At 39.0% G+C, this 22,940-nt stretch overlaps 1 protein-coding gene and 1 pseudogene across 1 annotated transcript in view; one reads left to right on the forward strand and one right to left on the reverse strand.

Moving 5' to 3' along the window:
- The window catches only part of SLC39A9 (solute carrier family 39 member 9), a 61,349-nt gene that overhangs the window by 19,459 nt on the left and 18,950 nt on the right, over positions 1–22,940 (forward strand). Inside the window, exon 2 of the mRNA XM_059373474.1 lies at positions 805–913. Coding sequence (XP_059229457.1) covers positions 805–913 — 109 coding nt within the window. The remainder of the gene's footprint in view (positions 1–804; positions 914–22,940) is intronic.
- Positions 10,545–10,864, reverse strand: LOC132029198 (large ribosomal subunit protein eL42-like; annotated as a pseudogene).

Here is a 22,940-nt window from a genome sequence, read left to right on the forward strand (position 1 = left end):
TCCATAAAACATTTTAGTACTGTATTAATTAAGCATATTTTTTATTATATGAGTAATACATATTCATTGTCGTTCACTTACAAATATTTTTGTAAGTTGTGTATTACATATTATGCTTATGTTTTATAAAGTCAAAACATTTGTTAATGTTTGATTTACACTTGTTTTACCTATGTGTATACTTTTTATTACAAATATGAGATTTTCAATGCATATTGTTTGCCACCAGCTTTTTCCTCATAGCAGTGCATCATGACTTTGTGTATCTGTGAAGAGACCTGAATCATAATGTTTAATCGCTGGGTGTTGTTATACTGTGACGAAGTATTATGGTTTAGTCACGCAATCTCCTTTTTTGACGATTAGGATATTTTTAGGTTTGCACTCTTAGTGCAGTGATCATCTTTGCATAGTTCTTTCTTAGGATAAATTTCTAGAAGTGAAATTGCTGGATGAAAGAATTCACATTTTTGAGGCTTTAAATTGAAATTGCCAAATAGCGGTCACCATACATTGTAGTAATTGACATTTCTCGCTGCCTCAGATAAATGTGCTTGTTTCTCCCATCATGGACGATAGACAGATTTTCCCACATCGTTGCCAATCTGGTAAATTTATAAGTGGCATCTCCTTGTTTTAATTGGCATTAATTCTTTATGAAGCTGACCCTGTTTCATGTTCACTAGCCATTGTAGATTTTGGTCTCACAAATGAGCAGCTCACGGTCTTGATTACAGATCCTTCAGAAACTTTTTCTCATTCGATCATCAATCTTTTCAACAGTTTCTGGTATTTTCTTTCCAGGAGCGGCTAAAGCTGGTGACAGTTTTGGGAGCTGGCCTTCTCTGTGGAACTGCACTGGCGGTCATCGTGCCCGAAGGAGTACATGCACTTTATGAAGATATTCTTGCGGGTGAGAGACAAAGAACAGGGTCTTCTTTGAGATACGTTGTTGACATGGAGGACTGAAAGGAGAAGCCTCATGGGTTTTTTCCTGAACATAGTTCATATTGTCATAGAATTCTGTCTTGGGAAAAGTTCTTAAAACATACCTTTTGACGTCTTTGACATTGAACACATCCTTAGCAGTTTGTGAATTGAATCCCCTGTTCATGAATGCCACTTAAGATTCATTTACTATAATGCATGAATTCCAGACTTTCTAAGTATGACAATCTTTTTTAAAGCCCACTTAAGTTCTAAATGATAGTAATTGTATTTTTAATGTTCTTTAATTGAGAAAAGGAACAGGTGATAGACACTTGGATTTACGGAGTCTTTTCAGTAATTGGTACAGGTAATTTACAGGTAATTGGTGAGGATCTCTGCAGTAAAGGAGAACTAAAAAAATGAAAGAAGTCTTTCCTGACCCTAAGAACAACAAGCAGAGAATGCACAGTATAGGTGTGTGAGAGTAAATATTGGGCAGGCAGCTTGCATCGCTCACCTGCTAGACAGTTTGGTCCTCACACCTGGAAACATGCTTGATTTAGATTTGTGACTCAGCAAAATCAGATTACTGCTTGTCACAAGACTTTAGGCACCTGTGAAAGATTGAAATCACAACTGTTACATTGGTGAGTGGAATCTTCAAGTGTCAGGACTCTACTGGACTCTAAGAGTAGTATAGAAAAGTAGGCACTTTCCAAACTTCATACTAGATACAAAATAATAAGCAGCTTTTCAGATCTCAGTCAAGGAAAAAAACTGTCCTTTATCTAGAGTGATTATACTCTCCTCCCTGGGATGTGCACATAGGCATAATGAATGGTGTTAGAGGGTGGTGGCCAATGTTATGTATGAGTATTGTGGGGTCTTATTGCAAAATAGGAGAGATAAATTTTTTAAAAGATTTTATTTATTTATTTGACAGAGATCATAAGTAGGCAGAGAGAGAGAGGAGAAACCAGGCTCCCTGCTGAGCAGAGGACCTGATATGGGGCTCCATCCCACGACCCTGGGATCATGACCTGAGCTGAAGGCAGAAGCTTTAACCCACTGAGCCACCCAGACGCCCTGGTTTCTTCTCTTTTTTGATGACCCATCCTCTTGGCGGGGGAAGATAAGCATGTACTATTGCACTGATTTACTGTATACATTTTAAAACGCAAACCTAAAATGGAAAATTTTGAAGTATGAGATTTAAAGTAAGTGTGCATAGAAGACCAGTATGGTTGACTCTCGAACAGCACAGGTTTGAACTCTGCGGGTCCACTTATATGTGGGTTTTTAAAAATACAGTACCGTAAATGTGTTTCCCCTTCTTTAATCTTTTCTCTGGCTTACTTAATTATAAGAATACAGTATATAGTACGTAAAACATACAAAATATTTGTTAAAAGACTTTATGTTATCAGTAAGGCTTCTGATTAATGGTAGGCTATTCGTAGTTAAGTTTTGGAGGAGCCAAAAGTTATATGTGGGTTTTCAACTGCACAGGGGGTCAGCACCCTAACCCCCATGTTTTTCAAGCATAATGTGTATTTTCTTTCCTATCTCAGTAGTTCACCTTGAATTTTTCTGACATGTGATTTTTTTCAGAATGTCATATAAAAAAAAATTGTGTATCCTTTTGGTCTGACTTCTTTTGCTTAGCCTAATGCATGTGAGAGCTATCATGTTATTCTGTGTATCTATTGCTGGTATGTGGTGCCTTTTTATTTCTGAGTAGTATTCCATTGTTTGGGTGAACTTTTTTCCTTCACCTTTTCCTTTCCTTTTTCCTTCCTTTAAAGCCATATTGGTTATTTTTAGTTTGTGTGGAAATATGAATAAAAACACTGTAAACATTTATATACAGGTTTTTGTGTGAACCTGAGTTTTTTTTTTTTTCCCCTTGTGTAATTACTTGCAAGTGGGGTGGTTGGATCATATGGCAAGTGTATGTTTAACTTAAGAAATAACCAAACTCTTTTTCAAAGTAGCTGTACCTTTTTGCATTCCCAAAAATAATGGGTGAGAGTTCAGTTGCTTCCCTTCCTTGTCAACTCTTGACGCTGTTTATTTTGTTTCGGTTTTGTTTTGTTTTTTTAAGATTTTATTTATTTATTTGACACAGAGAGAGATCACAAGTAGGCAGAGAGGCAGGCGGAGGGAGAGGGGAAAGCAGCCTCCCCGCCGAGCAGAGAGCCCAATTCGGGGCTTGATCCCAGCACCTTGAGATCACTACTTGAGCCGAAGGCAGAGGCTTAACCCACTGAGCCACCCAAGTGCCCCTTGTTTCAGTTTTTTATTTTATTTTATTTATTTATTTATTTATTTATTTATTAAAGATTTTATTTATTTATTTGACAGACAGAGATCACAAGTAGGCAGAGAAGCAGGCAGAGAGAGATGAGGAAGCAGGCTACCCGCTGAGCAGAGAGCCCGATGTGGGGCTCGATCCCATGACCCTGGGATCATGACCTGAGCCGAAGGCAGAGGCTTTAACCCACTGAGCCACCCAGGCGCCCCTTCAGTTTTTTATTTTAACTGTTCTAATAAGTAGGTAATGCTATCCCTATGTGGTTTTAATTTGCAATTCCCTCATGGCTGATGATGTTAAACATCTTTTCATATACTTGTTTGCCATTATTATGTGTTCTCTGATGATTCAAATTTTTGCCTATTTTTTTTAAGTTGAGTTTTCTTATTATTGAATTTTGAGGGTTCTTTACATGTTCTGGATTCAAGTTACTGTTTTTTTATTTTTTGTTTTTAAATAAGCTCTAGGCCCAACTAGAGATTGGGGCTCAAACTCATGACCCCAACATCAAGAGTTACTTACTCTACCAACTGAGCCAGACAGGGGCCCCCGGATACAAGTCCTTCTTTTTTTTTTTTTAAAAAAAGATTGTATTGGGGCGCCTGGGTGGCTCAGCGGGTTAAAGCCTCTGCCTTCGGCCCAGGTCATGATCCCAGGACCCTGGGATCGGGCCCCGCATCGGGCTATCTGCTCAGTGCAGAGCCTGCTTCTCTCTCTCTCTCTCTGCCTGCCTCTCTGCCTACTTGTGTTCTCTATCAAATAAATAAATAAAATATTAAAAAAAAAATAAAAAAGATTGTATTTATCAGGGGGCCCCTGGGTGGCTCAGTGGGTTAAAGTCTCTGCCTTCAGCTCAGATCATGATCCCAGGGTGGTGGAATCGAGCCCCACATTGGGCTCTCTGCTCAGCAGGGAGCCTGCTTCCTCCTTTCTCTCTCTGCCTGCTTCTCTGCCTGTCAAATAAATAAATAAAATCTTAAAAAAAAAAAAAAAGATTGTATTTATCTATTTGATAGGCAGAGATCACAAGTAGGCAGAGAGGCAGGCAGAAGGGAGGGGGGAAACAGGCTCCCCGCTGAGCAGGGAGCCCGATGTGGGGCTCGATCCCAAGACCCAGGGATCATGACCTGAGCTGAAGGCAGAGACTTTAACCCACTGAGCCACCCAGGCACCCCTGGATACAAGTCTTTTATCAGATAGATGATCTGCAAATATTTTCTCCTAGTCTTTGGCTTATCTTTTCAGTCTCTTAACATTATCATTACAGAGTAGTTTTTAATTTTAATGAAGTCCAGTTTGTCAATTCTTTCATGAATTTCTAAAATCCCTTTGCTGAACCCAAGTTCACAGGTGTTTTCTCTTTTGTCCTCCTCTATAAGTTTTATAATTTTCAGTTTTACACTTAGGTCTGTGATCCATTTTGAGTTAATTTTATATCTAATGTAAAGGTTCAGTTTTGGGGGGGATATGGATGGATGTCCAGTAGTTCCAACACCATTTGTTGAAGATAATAATTACCTTTGCACCTTTGTAAAAAATCAATTGACCACATTTGTGTTGGTCTGTTTCTAGACTCTCTATTCTGTCCAGTTGATCTACATTTCCAGTCTGTCCTTTGCTAATATAACCTTTTTTTTCCCCTAAGATTTTATTTATTTGAAAGAGTGAGCAAGAAAGAGCATGAGCAGGAACAAAGGGAGGAGAAGCAGACTCCTTACTGAGCAGAGAGCCTGACAAAGGGCTCAATCCCGGGACCCTGGGATCATGACCTAAGCTGAAAGCAGATGCTTAACCGACTGAGCCACCCAGGTGCCCCCAATACAACCTTGTCTTGATGACTATATCTTTACAGCAAATCTTGACATCAGATGGTGAAGTCCTTCTAAGTTTGTTCTAATTTTTCAAATGTGTCTTGGTTAAACTAGTTCCTTTGCTTTTCTATAAAAACTTTAGAATCAGAATGTCAATGTCTGCACAAAAAATCATGCTGAGACTCTGATTGAGTTGAATCTATAGATTAATTTGGGGAGAATTGACATCTTAAAAACATTGTATTTTTTTTTTTTTTAAAGATTTTATTTATTTATTTGACAGAGAGAGATCACAGTAGACAGAGAGGCAGGCAGAGAGAGAGAGGGAAGCAGGCTTCCCGCTGAGCAGAGAGCCCGATACGGGACTCGATCCCAGGACCCTGAGATCATGACCTGAGCCGAAGGCAGCGGCTCAATCCACTGAGCCACCCAGGCGCCCCAACATTGTATTTTCTAATCCATGAGTATAATATATCTCCCATTTTTTTCCGGTCTTTGATTTCTTTTATCAGTGTGGTAGTTTTTTAATTTTTAAATTAAATTAAATTTTTTTATTTTTATTTTTATTTATTTATTTTTTTTTAATATTTTGTTTATTTGACAGAGAGAGAGGGAGCAAATGAAGGGGAGCGGCAGAGAGAGAGAGAGAAGCAGGCTCCCTAATGAGCAGGGAGCCCGATGTGGGGCTCGATCCCAGGACCCTGAGATCATTACCTGAGCTGAAGGCAGAGGCTTAACCCACTGAGCCACCCAGGTGCCCCTAATTTTTAAATTTAATTAATTACTTTTTTTTTTTTTTTTTTTTTTTTTTTTTGAGTAACTTCCATACCCATCATGGGGCTCAAACTCAGGCCCAAGAGCAAGACTCAATTGTTCCACTGACTGAGCCAGCTAGGCGCCCCCAGTGTTATAGTTTTTAGCTTACAGATCTGCAGTTATTCTGTCAGACTTATACCTAAATATTTTCCTGTTTATAGTGTGATTGTAAATGATACTTAAAAAGTATTTCAATTTCCAGTATTCTAGGATATAGAAATTTGCTAAACTCACTTGTTACAGGAGCTTTTCTGTGGATTCCTTGTGAATTGGTGCACAATCATATCATCTATGAATATAGACAGTTTAATGCTTTCCTTTCCAGAGACACTTTAATGATTTTTTTCCCCAATATGCTTAAAATTTTTTTTTCTTTTCCGTATTGCTCTGGCTAGACCATTTAGTATGAGGTTGATTAGGAATGAAAGTAGTCAGCCCTGCCCTATTCTCACTCAGTCTTTCACCATTAAGTATAATGAATGATAGCTGTAGATTTTTCAAAGATTCTCTCTTCAGGTTAAGGAAGTTTCCTTTTATTATTACTAATTTGTTGAGAGTTTTTATCGAGTTTGTTAATGTGGTGAAGTACGATGATATTCAAATATGCATATGCCACCCCCCTTATGGGCAGGGATTATCATGACTGGATTCCATGTGCTAAGATCCTGTTGAGGAGGGTTGCCTGGGTGGGTTAGAGCCTCTGCCTTCGGCAGGGTCATGATCCAGCCCCATGTCCGTCTCTAGCTCAGCGGGGAGCCTGCTCCTCCCTCTCTCTGCCTGCTGCTCTACTTGTGATCTCTGTCCATCAAAAAAAAAAAAAGATCCTGTTGAGGATATTTGTATCTCTGTTCGTCAGGAGTATTGGTCTGTGGTTTTCTTTTCTTTTCTTACAATGTCTCTATGGTTTTGCTGTCAGAGTGCTGGCTTCTTAGGGATGGAAAGTGTTCCCTTCTCTACATTCTGGAAGAGACTGTATAGAATCAAAAATATTTCTTCCTTAAATATTTGTGAGAATTTACCAGTGAAACCATCTGGGCCTGGAGTTTCCTATGTTGGAAGGTTTTTAGCTATGAATTCAATTTCCTTAATAAATATAAAATTATTCAAGTTACCTGTTTCTTCTAAGTTGAAGAATTATTCATAGTAAGAGTTGTTCATGGAAATCTTTTATTATCCTTTTAATGTCTGCAGTAATATCTTCTTCTAAATTTTTTTCCCAAAGAACCATGTTTGATTTCATTTTTTCTACTTTGTATTTTATTGATTTCTGCTTTGCTTTATCTACATTAAAGCTTTTTGGTCATTTAGGGTTGCTATGTCTTGTTGGTGAATTGACCTTTTTCATTATTATGTAATGTCCCTATTTATTCCTGGTAATATTTCTTATTGTCAGGTCTGCTTTATTTGATATTAACATAGCCACTCCAGTTTCCTTTTGATCAGTGTTTACATGATATATCTTTTTTTCATCCTTTTACTTTTATTTATTTTCATTTTTTATTTTTAAAGATTTTATTTAAAATCTTCAAGATTTTTATTTAAAATCTTTCGAAATCCTCTAGAGAATATTTATTTCTTTTGTTTTAGCGGTCCTTTAGCCTGGTGGGTTTCAGGCTGCCAGTTCTGTGGTGCCTTTTTGTGTGATGGTTTTAATTTTAGTTCAGTTTTCAAAGCCTTTGTAATGCTGCTTTGGGTATGTTCTATCCCCGCAGAGTTCAGGGGTAAGTCTGGGACTTGTGCCATTTGTATGAACTGTTAGGGGAGCCCTCCTTAGCTGTTTCCTCTCCAGTATTCATCTCACAGTCCCTGGCTCCCAGGGGACCCTTTACCTAGTCCTCTGGCCACAAAGATGGGTTTTTTCTAGGAGTTGTAGCTGCCTGAGCTGTCACTGCACAGTTCTGTGTAACTTGGGGTGCCCTCAGGCCAAAGTGGCAGGAGAAAAGAGAGAACAGAATAACCAGATCCACCCCCCACCCCCGCAACTCCATAAAGGCCCCTGTGCTTTTCCGACCACTCTGGCCAAAAGTATGGTGTTTTTCTGGAGGTTTTCACTGCCTTTGTTGCTGCCATGCCGTTCTCCAACTGGGATTGTCTTCAAGCCTGGACTGAGAAAGAAAAAAGAGGTGGTTTCCCTCCATAGAGACATCCTCCAGCAGCCCCTTTCCCTGGTCTTCTGGCCAGAAGGACGAGGTTTGTTTTCCAGTTTTTGCTGCCCTCTCTTCTCTGGCTTTTATTTACCTATGTAGTCCTTAGGTAGTTTTTTGGGCGTTTTGTCCAGAGTTTTTATAGTAATCATTGTGTGATTGAGGTGACACTGGGTTTTCTCCATCTGAGCCAGCTCCAGAAGTCCCCATTATTTTTTTTTTTTAAGATTTTATTTATTTGAGAGAGAGAGAGAGAGCATGAGAAGGGGGAGGATCAGAGGGAGAAGCAGACTCTGCCGAGCAGGGAGCCCGATGCAGGACTCTATCCTGGGATTCCAGGATCATGACCCAAGCCAAAGGCAGTTGCTTAGCCAACCAAGCCAACCAGGTGCCCCCCCCCCCAATCATTCTTTTTAAAAAGTAAAATATTGATACCCCACTCTGTGAAAAGTTCTTTAAGGTAGCTTAACCGTCACAGTAACTGTAAGCTGTCGCCACATTTTCCACATCTGTCTGCACACTGGTGAGATTAGTCACATCGCTTTTATTTCTACTGCTTTATCTTTTTCTCCCCCCCTTCCCTCTTTTTCTTTATTATAGATCCAACCAGCTTTTCTCCCAGCTTCAAGAAAGGAGTTTGTGTACATGTTTACTACAACCTATAGTTTAGTTCTTCTGTGGACCTTATAATTATGATAATTAACATATTTTTTCAGAGCTCAATAGATCATATTAACTGAGTGCTCTGGCACTTTAATAAGCATTAGTAAATACCAATTAATGTAAAAAGGAACCTCTCACATATTTTTCTATAATTATAGCTCTAGAATCACTGGAATTAGACCAGCATTCCTGTGACAAGACTGTCTACAGAAATAAGTTTTTATAAAAATATGATCTATTGAGGACTCTGGTGCTTGTTTACCATGGGGCTACATTTGAAACCACCATAATTCTTTGGAACATGAGAATTGGTATATTGAGAAAGGCCAAGCTATGGGGTCAAAGACTTAAACAGAGGGGCGCCTAGGTGGCTCAGTGGGTTGAAGCCTCTGCCTTCGGCTCAGGTCATGGTCCCAGGGTCCCCGCATGGGGGGGGGGGTGTCTCTGCTTAGCAGGGAGCCTGCTTCCTCTTCTCTCTGCCTGCCTCTCTGCCTGCTTGTGATGTCTGTCAAATAAATAAAATCTTTAAAAAAAAAAAAAAAGACCTAAATAGAAACCCGAAACCTGTATTATTCATAATTGTTAGGATAGTTACTGGAACTGTTATCTGGAATGGTTCAATATAGATTATTTCACTAAATTTGTCCACGAATGCCACATATCATATTTTTTAGAGAAGTACAGTTATCTTATGGTTTTGTCATTTTGCTCTACATTTAAATAAAGGGAGAGGGTTAAATCTGTTTTATTTAACTAACTCTTGGCCTGTCATTCATTAATAAAAATGGAGCTCTTTAAAACTCTTACACTTAAAAAAAATAATAATAGGGGCGCCTGGGTGGCTCAGTGGGTTAAAGCCTCTGCCTTCAGCTCAGGTCATGATCCCAGTGTCCTGGGATCGAGCCCCGCATCAGGCTCTCTGCTCAGTGGGGAGCCTGCTTCCTCCTCTCTCACTGCCTGCCTCTCTGCCTACTTGTGATCTGTCAAATAAATAAAATCTTTAATAATAATAATAATAATAATAATTAATAAATAAATAAACATCAAAAAAATTCTTATACTTTATCCTCAGGATTCTGAAACATGGATGATGGGGGACTGATCTCTATCTCTTCTACTTCTTATTTTGTCTATTAAAATGTCTGATCTCTGCTTTTCTCCCTGATCCCTCCTCTCCCTTCCCCCAACATTGTTTTATTACTCACTGTTGTTTCTGACTGATACTCAGATAAATTGTATGATGTAAGTTGTTTAAAAATGAATCTTCCAAATCCCATTTATTATATAACCATGTTCCTGAACATTTAGCGAGCCCTTAGCATATACCAGGTATCGCGTGGAGCCCTTCACATTAACTGTCTCATCATCACAACAGCCATCTGAGGTGGGTGCTGTTTTACAGATGAGGACATGAAACCACAAAGAGATTGAATGACATGTCCAGGGTAGTCAGCTAGTAAGTGTCACCATCAGCATTTAAACCCAGACAGTCTTACTCTAAAGCCTATACTTTTTTTTTTTTTTAAAGATTTTATTTATTTATTTGACAGAGAGAGAGGTCACAAGTAGACAGAGAGGCAGGCAGAGAGAGAAAGAGGAGGAAGCAGGCTCCCTGCCGAGCAGAGAGCCCGATGCGGGACTCGATCCCAGGACCCTGAGATCATGACCCGAGCCGAAGGCAGCGGCGTAACCCACTGAGCCACCCAGGCGCCCCGTACACTTTTTTTTTTTAACCTTAAATTTCACCACAAGGAAAATTTTATTGATGGTGCTAGTTTATTTTCCTCTTAAAAGGCCAATTGTAACCAAACGAAGTGAACATACTTCAGGATTTTACTGTCTTCATACTATAATAAAATACGAAGCTCAGACCTGGATCGCTTGGCCTTTTCTCTTCGTGTCTCCTCCCAGTTCATATTGTTTGCATCGCTTAATGGCCAGCGTTCTCTCAGATCTGCAGTTGGGCTCAACACATTTAACCCTCAGCACAGTCGTCTTTGGAGTTTTAGCTTTTTTCCAGAAAATCCACTTAGTCTGCCCACCATAGCCACTCTTCCTGTCATGATGTTGTTTTCCCTGGGTGTAAAGAGAATCTTTGCCTTTCTTATACTGTGTCACTTTGTGGGGTTGGTACTTACAGAAACTTTCTTGCAGAAAGTCTGGTAGGTTTTAGGAACACTCACCATGTTTGTGAGTGCTGTCAGCATGGAAAAAAAAATGAAGCCTACATTCTTAATGATAGTCTGCTAGATGGTGTGCTTCATAAGGAATTTAAAATCACTATTGTAGTGTCTATCTGCTGAAGAAAAATTTTTTTGAGTCCTGGAGCCCAACACAAGGCTTAAACTCAGGACCCTGAGAGCAAGACCTGAGCTGAGATCAAGAGTTAGGCACTTGGGGCACCTGGGTGACTCAGTGGGTTAAGCCTCTGCCTTCGGCTCAGGTCATGATCTCAGGGTCCTGGGATCGAGCCCCATATTGGGCTCTCTGCTCAGCGGGGAGCCTGCTTCCCCTTCTCTCTCTGCCTGCCTCTCTGCCTACTTGTGATCTCTGCTAAATAAATAAATAAAATCTTTTTTTTTTTTTTTTTTAAAAAGAGGCACTTAGGGGCGCCTGGGTGGCTCAGTCGGTTAAATCCTCTGCCTTCGGCTCGGGTCATGATCCCAGAGTCCTGGGATCGAGCCCCGCATCGGGCTCTCTGCTCGGCCAGGAGCCTGCTTCCTCCTCTCTCTCTGCCTGCCTCTCTGCCTACTTGTGATCTCTCTCTGCCAAATAAATAAATAAAATCTTTAAAAAAAAAAAAAAAAAAAAAGAGGCACTTAACTGAATGAACCATTCAAGTGTTCCTGAAGAAATCTTACAATAGATTTTCTTCTTTTTAGGGGTGCTTGGGTGTATCTGTCTGTTAAGGGTTGGACTCTTGATTTTGGCTAAGGTCATGATCTCAGGGTTGTGGGATCGAGCCTGCTTCAGACTCTGCACCCAGTGGGGAATCTGCTTGAGACTCTCTGCCTCTCTCTGCCCCTTCTCCCCCGGCCCCATGCATATGCCCATGTGTGCGTTCTATCTCTCTCTCTCTCGAGCAAATAAGTCTTAAAAAATTAAATATGAGGCATTTGGGTGCTCACTTAATGTCTGACTCTTGGTTTTGGCTCAGGTCATCATCTTATGGGTTGAGGCATCAAAGCCCAGAGTTGAGCTGGAGTACACCTTCACTGGGCTCAGGGGGAGTCTGCTTGAAGATTCTCTCCCTCTGTCCCTCCCCCTGCTCACATGCATGTGCACGTTCTCTCTGTCTCAAGTAAATAAATGAATCTTTAAAAAATAAATTTTAAAAAATTAAAACAGTAATATTTTGATCAAAGATTCATTAATTAACATCCCTTTAAAAATGTCAACTTTAGGGGCCCCTGGGTGGCCCAGTCAGTTAAGCATCTGCCTTCAGCTCTGGTTATGATCAGAGGGTCCTGGGATGGAGCTCCACGTTGGGCTCCCTGCTCAGTGGGGAGTCTGCTTGTCCCTCTGCCCCTCTGCCTGCTTGTGGCCCCCCCATAAATAAATAATAGCTTAAAAAAATAAAATATCAGCTTTATACAATTGACTGTGATCAGGTTTTCTCTTTTACATGAGAAATAATATGTCATCATTAAGCAGAAGCTATTCTGCCTTTATTACTAAAAATACATGTCATGTGTGATGAACTATTTGTCTTTGTTAGAAAAAAATACATATTAGAGATCTGTAACAAGTTGTAAGTTATGAGTAGAAGTTAAGAAATTAAAAAACAATCAACAAAGGCCAAAAATATAAAAACAAAACTGGAGATCACTTTTTTAAAAAGCCAGACTACCTGAAAATGTGTTTCTTTTATAGAAGCATATGTTAATCTGAAGGAGAAGCTTCAACAAATGTATTCAAAGGGTAAATTGATTCTGTTACCTTTGATGTTAATGTATGTCTGTGACAAAGGACAGCTACATACCATACTGATGGAACTTACTGGAAAGATTTCTATGTAAACATCTAGGCAAAGAAGTAAGCCCATAATGATTTGCTGAATACTCTCTTAGTGGCAGGAGAAAGATAAGTCTGATGTACAGGGTCTAGTCATAAAACCGTTGGTTTGTGAACTTTGCAGCAGGGAGTATGACGTGGAACATGTCTTGGCTAATGAATTACCAGCCAGTGTCTTGAGTAATCAGACATAATAACCTGAAAGCTTATTCATGAATGAGTAACATATATATACAACTTAATATATTTAAATTTATAGCTGGGTTTTCAGATTCCAGTTTTTGCTAGTTTCAGTTCCTTGTCCAGAGTAGAAGGAAGAATGGGTAAATTAATATTCAATGCCCAGATTCCATTACTAATTTGTGTATGTATCATTAAGGTGATCATCACTCACTTTAAAAAGGGTTTATGTTTGGTTTTTTGCTTAATGTTAGCAAACAAAATCAAGGCTTACCATTGTGTATATTCTAGTAAGTATTTCATGTTTTTATATAAAGTTAAATTCCACTTAATGATAAGCATTCAGATCTTTTAGGAGAAACCTCAATCAACAGCACACTTATTTCAAGCAATATTTATAATATGTTGCTGACATATTACTTCTTTGCCAAAATTTTACATCAAAATAAGTATTAACCCCTTCAGAATTATAATTCATGAAATTAAGTACTTATAGAAGTGATTGCTCAAAAAATGTTGGAAATTATTCTTTGATTTACCTCCAGAATGTGCAGTACATTTAGATATCATCAGTAGCAGCAGCATTTTCCTCAAAAGTAGTTTTGGTTTGGGACGCCTGGGTGGCTCAGTTGGTTAAGCAGCTGCCTTTGGCTCAGGTCATGATCCCAGAGTCCTGGGATTGAGTCCCGCATCAGGCTCCTTGCTCGGCAGGGAGCCTGCTTCTCCCTCTGCCTCTGCCTGCCATTCTGTCTGCCTGTGCTTGCTCTCTCGCCCTCTCTCTCTGATAAATAAATCAAATCTTAAAAAAAAAAAGAAGTAGTTTTGGTTTTGGGGAATACAAAATTTGTTCAATGTCAGTCTGCATAATGAGATAGCTGATCAGTTCATTCAATACTATTTTATATCAAAAGCAGGTATGACTATGAAGTAATGTTAATTTTATTATGATTCATAAACTTGACCCTTAAGCAGTAAAAAGAAAAGTTCCAAAATTATTTAAAGAAAGCATTGCTAGTACCTTAACTCCTGTCAGAATGGCTAGAAGCAAAAAGACAATCAGAAGACAGTGTTGGCGAGGTTGCAGAGAAAGGGGAGCCCTCGTGCACTGTTGGTAGAAATGTGAATTGGTGTAGCCACTGGAAAACGGTATAGAGTTTCCTCGAAAAAATAAAAATAGAAATTCTGTATGAACTCGTAATTCCACTATTGATATTGACCTAAAGAAAACAAAATGCGGGGCGCCTGGGTTGCTCAGTGGTTTGGGCTGCTGCCTTCGGCTCGGGTCATGATCTCAGGGTCCTGGGATCGAGCCCCGCATGGGGCTCTCTGCTTTCCTGCTTCCCTCTCTCTCTCTCTCTCTCTGCCTGCCTCTCTGCCTGCCTGTGATCTCTGTCTGTCAAATAAATAAATAAAATCTTTAAAAAAAAAAGAAAGAAAACAAAATGCTAATTCAAAAAGATATATGCACCCCTGTGTTTATTGCAGCATTATTTACAATAGCCAAGATATGGAAGCAACCCAAGTGTCTACTGATAGATGAATGGATAAAGATGTGATTGACATATATATACATATATATATGTAGATATATATAAAACATTTTTTTTCTTTTTTTCTATATTTACTATATATATATATGTAGATATATATAAAACATTTTTTCTTTTTTTCTATATTTACTATTGAAAAGAATGAGTCTTACCATTTGCAACAACATGGATGGATCTGGAGGGTATTATACTAAGTGAAATACATCAGACAGAGAAAAACATATAAGTGATTTCACTTATATGTAGAATCTAAAAAACAAACAAAAAACCCAGACTCTTGGGGCATCTGGGTGGCTCAGTCAGTTAAGCATTAGACTCTTGGTTTTGGCTCAGGTCATGATCTGAGGGTCATGAGGTAGAGCCCCGCATTGGCTCCGTGCTCAGTGCAGAGTCTGCTTGAGAGCCTTTCCTTCTCTCTGCCCCTCCCCCTGCTCTCTCTCTCTCTCTCTCTCTCTCTCTCTCAAATAAATAAATCTTAAGGGGGAAAAAAATTAAAAAACAAAAAACCAGACTCTTAAATGCAGAGAACAAACTGATGTTTACCAGAGGGATGATGAGTGAAATAGGTGAAGGGGATTTAGAGGTACATGCTTCCAGTTATAAAATAAGTCATTGAGATGGAAAGTGTGGCATAGGGAGTTTAGTCAATAATATTATAATAATGTTGTGTGATGACAGTAACTATACTTACTGTGGTCAACACCAATATAAAAAATTGTTGGATCAGTATGTTGGATCAGTATGATATCTGAAACTAATACAACATTGTATGTTAATTATATTCAGTCTTTTTAAAAAGGCATTGTTGGAATAAGATATGGAAGGATCTTATACTCATGTACATTTTAAAATTCTGATACAGGAGCACTTGGATGGCTCAGTCGATTAAGAGTCTGCCTTCAGCTCAGGTCAGGATCCCAGGGTCCTGCATCAAGCCCCGTGTTAGGCTCCCTGCTCGGCAGAGAGCCTGCTTCTTGCACTCCTTCTGCCAATCCCTCTGCTTGAGCTCTCTCTGTCTCGTCTCTGTCTCTGTCAAATAAATAAATAAAATCTTTTGAAAAAATAAAATTCTGATACAGTTATATCTCATAAAGTAAAATGATGTTGGGCGCCTGGGTGGCTCAGTGGGTTAAGCCGCTGCCTTCGGCTCAGGTCATGATCTCAGGGTCCTGGAATCGAGTCCCGCATCGGGCTCTCTGCTCAGCAGGGAGCCTGCTTCCTTCTCTCTCTCTCTCTCTGCCTGCCTCTCAGTGTACTTGTAATTTCTCTCTGCCAAATAAATAAATAAAATCTTTAAAAAAAAAAAAAAGTAAAATGATGTTGACCATCCTTTGAAAGTTGTAATTAGGGGGCGCCTGGATGGCTCAGTGGCTTAAAGCCTCTGCCTGCGGCTCAGGTCATGATCTCAGGGTCCTGGGATCAAGCCCCACATCAGACTCTGCACAGTGGGGAGCCTGCTCCCTCCTCTCTCTCTACCTGCCTCTCTGCCTGCTTGTGATCTCTCTCAAATAAATAAATAAAATCTTAAAAAAAAAAAAAGTTGTAATTAGGCTTACTGTTTAGTTTCAGTGCTATAGACATCCAAAAAGTAATTGCCTTTAAAAATTATGATGCCATGGTTCACAAATAATAGCATGCCTAACACCCGCCCTTTTTTTTTTAAAGATTTTATTTATTTATTTGACAGAGATCACAAGTAGGCAGAGAGGCAGGCAGAGAGAGAGAAGGAAGCAGACTCCCTGCCGAGCAGAGAGCCTGATGCGGGACCCGATCCCAGGACCCTGAGATCATGACCTGAGCCAAAGGCAGAGGCTTTAACCCACTGAGACACCCAGGCACCCTGCCTAACACCCTTCAATAACATGTTAACCCATGCTTTTATCTAAACTCTTAGCATAACCTGTCACCTGATTTAATATAAATATCTGTTACCTATTGAATTTATAAAAAAGCATGTGCACAATTATTCTTAAAAGAAGACTAAAGGATTATAACTTATTTCCATTAAAAAAAATCTTTTTCTTAGGGTGCCTGGGTAGCTCAGTTGGTTAGGTGTCTGACTCTTGATTTTGGCTCAGGTCATGGTCTCAGGGTCCTGAGATTGAGCGCTACGTTGGGCTCTGCACTGGATGTGAAGCCTGCTTGAGATTCTCTCTCCCTCTCTCTCTACCCCTCCCCCCACTCACATGCACTCTCTCAAAAAAGAAAAACAAAACACTTTTTATCTAGAAAATAATTTGTTATGCTCCACAAATCAGTGAAAACATATAATTGACTCTCTGCTTAACTTTCACTCAGCATAATCTCTTCCAGTCCCATCCATGTTGCTACAAAAGTTGGGTATTCATCCTTTCTGATGGAGGCATAATACTCCATAGTGTATATGGACCCCATCTTCCTTATCCATTCGTCCGTTGAAGGGCATCTTGGTTTTTTCCACAGTTTGGTGACCGTGGCCATTGCTGCTATAAACATTGGGGTACAGATAGCCCTTCTTTTCACAACATCTGTATCTTTGGGGTAAATACCCAGTAGTGCAATTGCAGGGTCATAGGGAAGCTCTATTTTTAATTTCTTGAGGAATCTCCACACTGCTCTCCAAAGTGGCTGCACCAACTTGAATTCCCACCAACAGTGTAAGAAGGTTCCCCTTTCTCCATATCCCCTCCAACACATATTGTTTCCTGTCTTGCTAATTTTGGCCATTCTAACTGGTGTAAGGTGATATCTCAATGTGGCTTTAATTTGAATCTCCCTGATGTCTGATAGCCATTTGTATGTCTTCATTGGAGAAGTGTCTGTTCATATCTTCTGCCCATTTTTTGATATGATTATCTGTTTTGTGTGTGTTGAGTTTGAGGAGTTCTTTATAGATCCTGGATATCAACCTTTTGTCTGTACTGTCATTTGCAAATATCTTCTCCCATTCCGTGGGTTGCCTCTTTGTTTTCTTGACTATTTCCTTTGCTGTGCAGAAGCTTTTGATTTTGATGAAGTCCCAAAAGTTTATTTTCGCTTTTGTTTCCTTTGCCTTTGGAGACATATCTTGAAAGAAGTTGCTGTGGCTGATATCCAAGAGATTACTGCCTATGTTCTCCTCTAGGGTTCTGATAGATTCCTGTCTCATGTTGAGGTCTTTTATCCACTTTGAGTTCATCTTTGTGTATGGTGTAAGAGAATGGTCGAGTTTCATTCTTCTACATCTAGCTTTCCAGTTTTCCCAGCACCGTTTATTGAAGAGACTGTCTTTTTTCCACTGTATATTTTTTCCTGTTTTGTCGAAAATTAGGCACGCTCTCTCTGTGTCTGATAGATAGATAGATAGATAGATGATAAATGGAAACATTGCATTTTAAAGACCTGACAGTACTCTGAAGTGAACTGTATTTTCTCTAAAATTGACAGATTTTAAGGGGAAAAAATGTCATCGAGGTACTTCAGAGTTATACTTATATATATATATTTGATAGTGAAGCCATAGCCAAATCTCTGCCTCAGAAATGACTCACAGTGGAAAAGTTGCTTGAGGAAAGTAACACAAAAGGAAATGACCTGAATTAGTCTCTAGAAATCTGTCAGTCCAAATGATTTTCTGAATTAATAATCTGGAAACAAATGTGAACACTGGTAGGATCTCAGGCTTGCAGAAAGATGCTGACTGGAATTGGGACCAAAATTAATGTTAACAAAAGAAAAGGGTTTGTCTAGAAAATTGTGGATCTGTATATATAAACAAAGAATGGAAGTATGACTAATAGGGTTGGTTTAATGGAAGAATCACAGAGAAATATTTTTAGTCTCAGATTCCTTCAAATAAACAAAAATAAAAACATTGCTCTTTTGGAAAACTGATTTCATGTGCCAAGTGAAAAAATACAGACATACTATTAAAATAAGTGTTTTAACACTGGTGCCGTAGAAAGGAACTTTTTTTTTCCGGACTACTACAAAATATTTTTAAGCAAGTATGTTACATAAATACTTAAACAAATACATTACTGTCTTGCATTCTGTATAACAGTTGACTTGTGATTATCCTGGCTACTAAAAAATCAAGTCATTTTCATTGGGAAAAAAATAGAAAATAATTAATTGCTGGAACTTTTGAAATGAAATGCCACATTAAAAAATTATACAAGTAAAGGCCATTTTTTGCCTTCAGCATTTATTTGTTGAGTATTTGCTAGATTTCTGGCTTTCTATTGATTTGATTTTTAGCAGTTCAGAGATCTAAGATATAGCCCCAGCCTTCAAGAATTCACAGCCAGTGGAAAATGAATAAGCATCAATAACAGCAGGGGTTGGCTTACATTTTCTGTGAAAGGCCAGATAGCAAATATTTTAGGCTTTGTGGGCCATATGGTTTCTGTTGCAGTTATTCAACCCTGGTGTCATAGTGTGAAAGCAGCCATAGATAATCTGTGAACAAATGAGCGTGGCTGTGTTCCAATGCAATTTCTATTTACAAAAATAGGCACCAGCCCTGTACTGTAATTTGCTGATGTCTGAATTATAGTATAGTGAGGTATAAGACCTATGGTAGAAAGATACCCAGTGAGCTGTGTATGATGAGGAGAAGAGGACACAGAAATCTCAAGGAAGAGGGGACTTACAAGCTGAGTCTCGAGAGGCAAGTTGTGCAGGAGAAGCAGCATGGAGGGCCCATGGATTCATTAACTCACGCATATAGTATAGGCAAAGGGAGAGGTGGGAACCCAGGTTAGGTGTTAAGTGGGTACCTTATGAAAATGTAATCATTCAGATCCCCTCCAATAGCATATTTCTAAATTGTATCAAAAATTGTAGCTACCAAAATTCTGTGATTTACTTCTGATGGGTAGCTTCTTTTTTTTTTTCAAGATTTATTTTTTTAAATTTTTTAAAAAAGATTTTATTTATTTATTTGACAGAGAGAGAGAAATCCCAAGTAGGCAGAGAGGCAGGCAGGGGGGTAGGGCCGGGAGCAGGCTCCCTGCTGAGCAGAGAGCCCAGTGCGGGGCTCTATTCCAGGACCCCGAGGTCATGATCTGAGCTAAAGGCAGAGGCTCAACCCACTGAGCCACCCAGGCACCCCTAAAGATTTTATTTTTAAGTAGATTTTATTTTAAAGTAATCACATCCAACGTGGGGCTCGAATGTAGAGCCCTAGATCAAGAGTCGCACGCTTCACTGACTGAGCCAGCCAGATGCCCCACATGGCAGTTTCTTAACATCTATAAATATGAAGAATTAAATTATTGTTATCTATATTAAAATGGAAGTATACCTGGGGCGCCTGGGTGGCTCAGTGGCTTAAAGCCTCTGCCTTGGGCTCAGGTCATGATCTCAGGGTCCTGGGATCAAGCCCTGCATCGAGCTCTGTGCTCCACGGGGAGCCTGCTTCCTCCTCTCTCTCTGCCTGCCTCTCTGCCTGCTTGTGATCTCTGTCTGTCAAATAAATAAATAAAATCTTAAAAATAAAAAAATGGAAGTATACCCAAAGTTGCCTTGTCTTTAGCAAAAACAAGATGTTTTAGTTCATTTATTTCACATTTTTGAGACCGTGCTAAACTAGTCCCCAGCTAACAAAGAAGACCCTAGTTGAAGAATGATGGGTGCAGCCATCTCAGTATTGGGCACCAGAGTACTACATTTTGAATTTATTAATTTTTTCAAAATATTACATACAAAAATATACAAATGGGAAAATACGCATATTGGCAGGGTACAGCTCAATGATTTTCACAAACTAAATACAGTCATGTTACCACAAGGATACATTTTAATTGTTCAGCATTACTAATTCAAGATTCTTGGCCTCCTTTTGAAACTTAATAATTTTTCATCTCTGAGCTTTCAGTCAGTTCTTTGGCTTAACATCCTTACTGCTAAAAATTTATTTTGTGTAAGGAACCAAGTGGGCACCTACAACCTGCCCACTCTTTTCTCTTAGGCTTGTTTAATGTTCAGCTCTCTTTAGTTGATCACTGCAGCCCAGGCTTCTAATTTCCAGAAAGTGCCCCTTATTCTAAAATCATTCATTTCTCCTCTGAGTCCAATAACCCTTTCAAACTGAAGGTAGCAACTCAGTGGGTCTTCAGATAAATTTAGTGAGTTGGACTTGTGACCAGCATTTAAAAAGAGCCTGGTAGAGGGACAAAAAAAGAGGGAAAGAAAAAGAAATGGAAGACTGAGTTGTAACCATTATAAGCTTCACTGTTTGGTGAAACTTTGTATTTAGTTTTTCATGTATATAAAATTTATTTTTTACTATATAGGTCACGGTCTTGAAAGTTTAAAAAACATCATAAATCTCATTTCAGTAATTTAAAAATACTACTTAACATCAGAATAACTGTTGATAGTCATAGACCTTTTTTAAATCAATAAAATGGAAATGTATTGGCTGAAGAAGTCCTTTCTGTCTGTCTCTTGGAGGAACACCCCAACTCATTTTTTTATCCTTTTTTTAAAAAGATTTATTTATTTACTTATTTGACAGAGAGAGATCACAAGTAGGCAGAGAGGCAGGCAGCAGGGGTGGGGGGAAGCAGGCTCCCTGCTGATTAGAGAGCCCGATGTGGGGCTCCATCCCAGGACCCTGGGATCATGACCTGAGCTGAAGGCAGAAGCTTAACCCACTGAACCACTCAGGTGCCCCTACCCCAACTCATTTTAAGATACCAGTGTGATTCAGAGATGTTACTGGAAAAGAGTTACAGGCAGATACTGCTCATCAATGTACACACAGCACTCCTTTACCAAATGTAGCAAATAGAATCCAGCAGTATAAGAAAAGGATAACACGTCTTGATCAATAGGAGTTTATGCCAGGAATATAAAGTAGGGGTTGGAATAATATTCAAAAAACAGTTTAATTCATTATGTTAATTGAATAATGTAGAAATACTATTTGATCATCTTTTTTTTTTTAAGATTTTATTTATTTATTTGACAGAAAGAGATCACAAGTAGGCAGAGAGGCAGGCAGAGAGAGAGAGAGGGAGCAGGCTCCCTACCAAGCAAAGAGCCCAATGGGGGACTTGATCCCAGGACCCTGAGATCATGACCTGAGCCGAAGGCAGAGGCTTAACCCACTGAGCCACCCAGGTGCCCTGTTTGATCATCCTTAACAAGTACAGAAAAGAGTTTGACAAAATTAAACTCTCCTTCATTAAAATAAAGTACAGCAAACTAGGAAAGAACTTCCTTACTGAGAAAGGGTGTATTTGAATACCCATGGTTAAGACACCTGTAAGATTCAGAACAAAGCTAGGCCATCTCCTCTCAGCCACTGGTATTTGGGGTCCTGGCCAGAAAAAGAAAGAAAAGGCATAAAGATTGGAAAGAAGTAAAACTGCAGATAATGTGATTGAGTTTGTTAAGTGGTTAAAATTTTAAAGCCTCATATTATCAAATGTTGACAATGGTATAGAGCAACTAGTACTGTCACACACTGCTGTTAGGTGTGTAAGATTGTACAATCACTGTGGAAGACAGTTTTTTTATAGCTAACCCTTCTGCAGAAAGACTTGTACCTGAGTGCTCATAGAAGCTTTATTTAAAATAGACGATAACTGGAAATAACCCCAAAGTCCATCAGTGGGTGAATGGGTAAACACATTGTGATATGTCCATGCAGTGGAACATTATTCAGCAAAAAAAGAGGAAAAAACAAACTGATACATGCAAAGCATAGATAAATCCCAAAACATTGCTATAAGCAAAAGAATCCTTACATAAAAGTTATGCATTATATGATTCCAATTATATAAAATCCTAGAACGGGGGGGGGGGAGTGTTTCTGGGGACAGGAAGCACATCAGTCCTTGCTTGGGACCAGGAGCAATATATTGATGTCAGAGGAGCAGAAGAGAACTTTTCTGGGATTTTAAAATCTTTGGTGTCTTGGTGGTAGTTACTAGAATTTTTTCATTGTGAAAGCGCATTGTGTCTTATTGTATGTAAATTATACCTCAATAAAGTTGATTTTTTACAAAAATAATAGATTTAGGGGTGTCGGGGTGGCTCAGTCAGTTAAGTGTCTGCCTTCAGCTCAGGTCATGATCCCGGGGTCCTGGGATTGAGCCCTGTATCTGGCTCCCTGCTCAGTGGAGAGCCTGCTTCTCCCTCTCCCCACTCTTCCTGCTTGTACGCTCTTTCTCTCTCTGTCAAATAAATAAAATCTTTAAAAATAAATTAATTAATTTTTAAAAAATTAAAAAATAAAAAAGAGAGATTTGGGCATTCAATTTAAAAACAAGTAGATAAAATCACTGTTAGGAAAAACAAACAAACAAACAAAACTGACCAGATTAAAAAATTCCATTGGGCTGATGAAGAAGTTCTAGAGCTAGATGATAGTGATGGTTGCAGAGCAGTGTGAATGTACTTAATGCTATAGAGCTGTACACTTAAAAATGGTTAAAATGGTAAGTAAATTTTATGTATATTTTATCACATTTTTAAAAAGATTAAAAAATGGCTATGAAAACAAAATCAGGAATTAGGAGAATATATAGTTGTTTTTTTGTTTGTT

Source organism: Mustela nigripes, chromosome 13, assembly GCF_022355385.1.
Source record: "Mustela nigripes isolate SB6536 chromosome 13, MUSNIG.SB6536, whole genome shotgun sequence".
NCBI lineage: Eukaryota > Metazoa > Chordata > Mammalia > Carnivora > Mustelidae > Mustela > Mustela nigripes.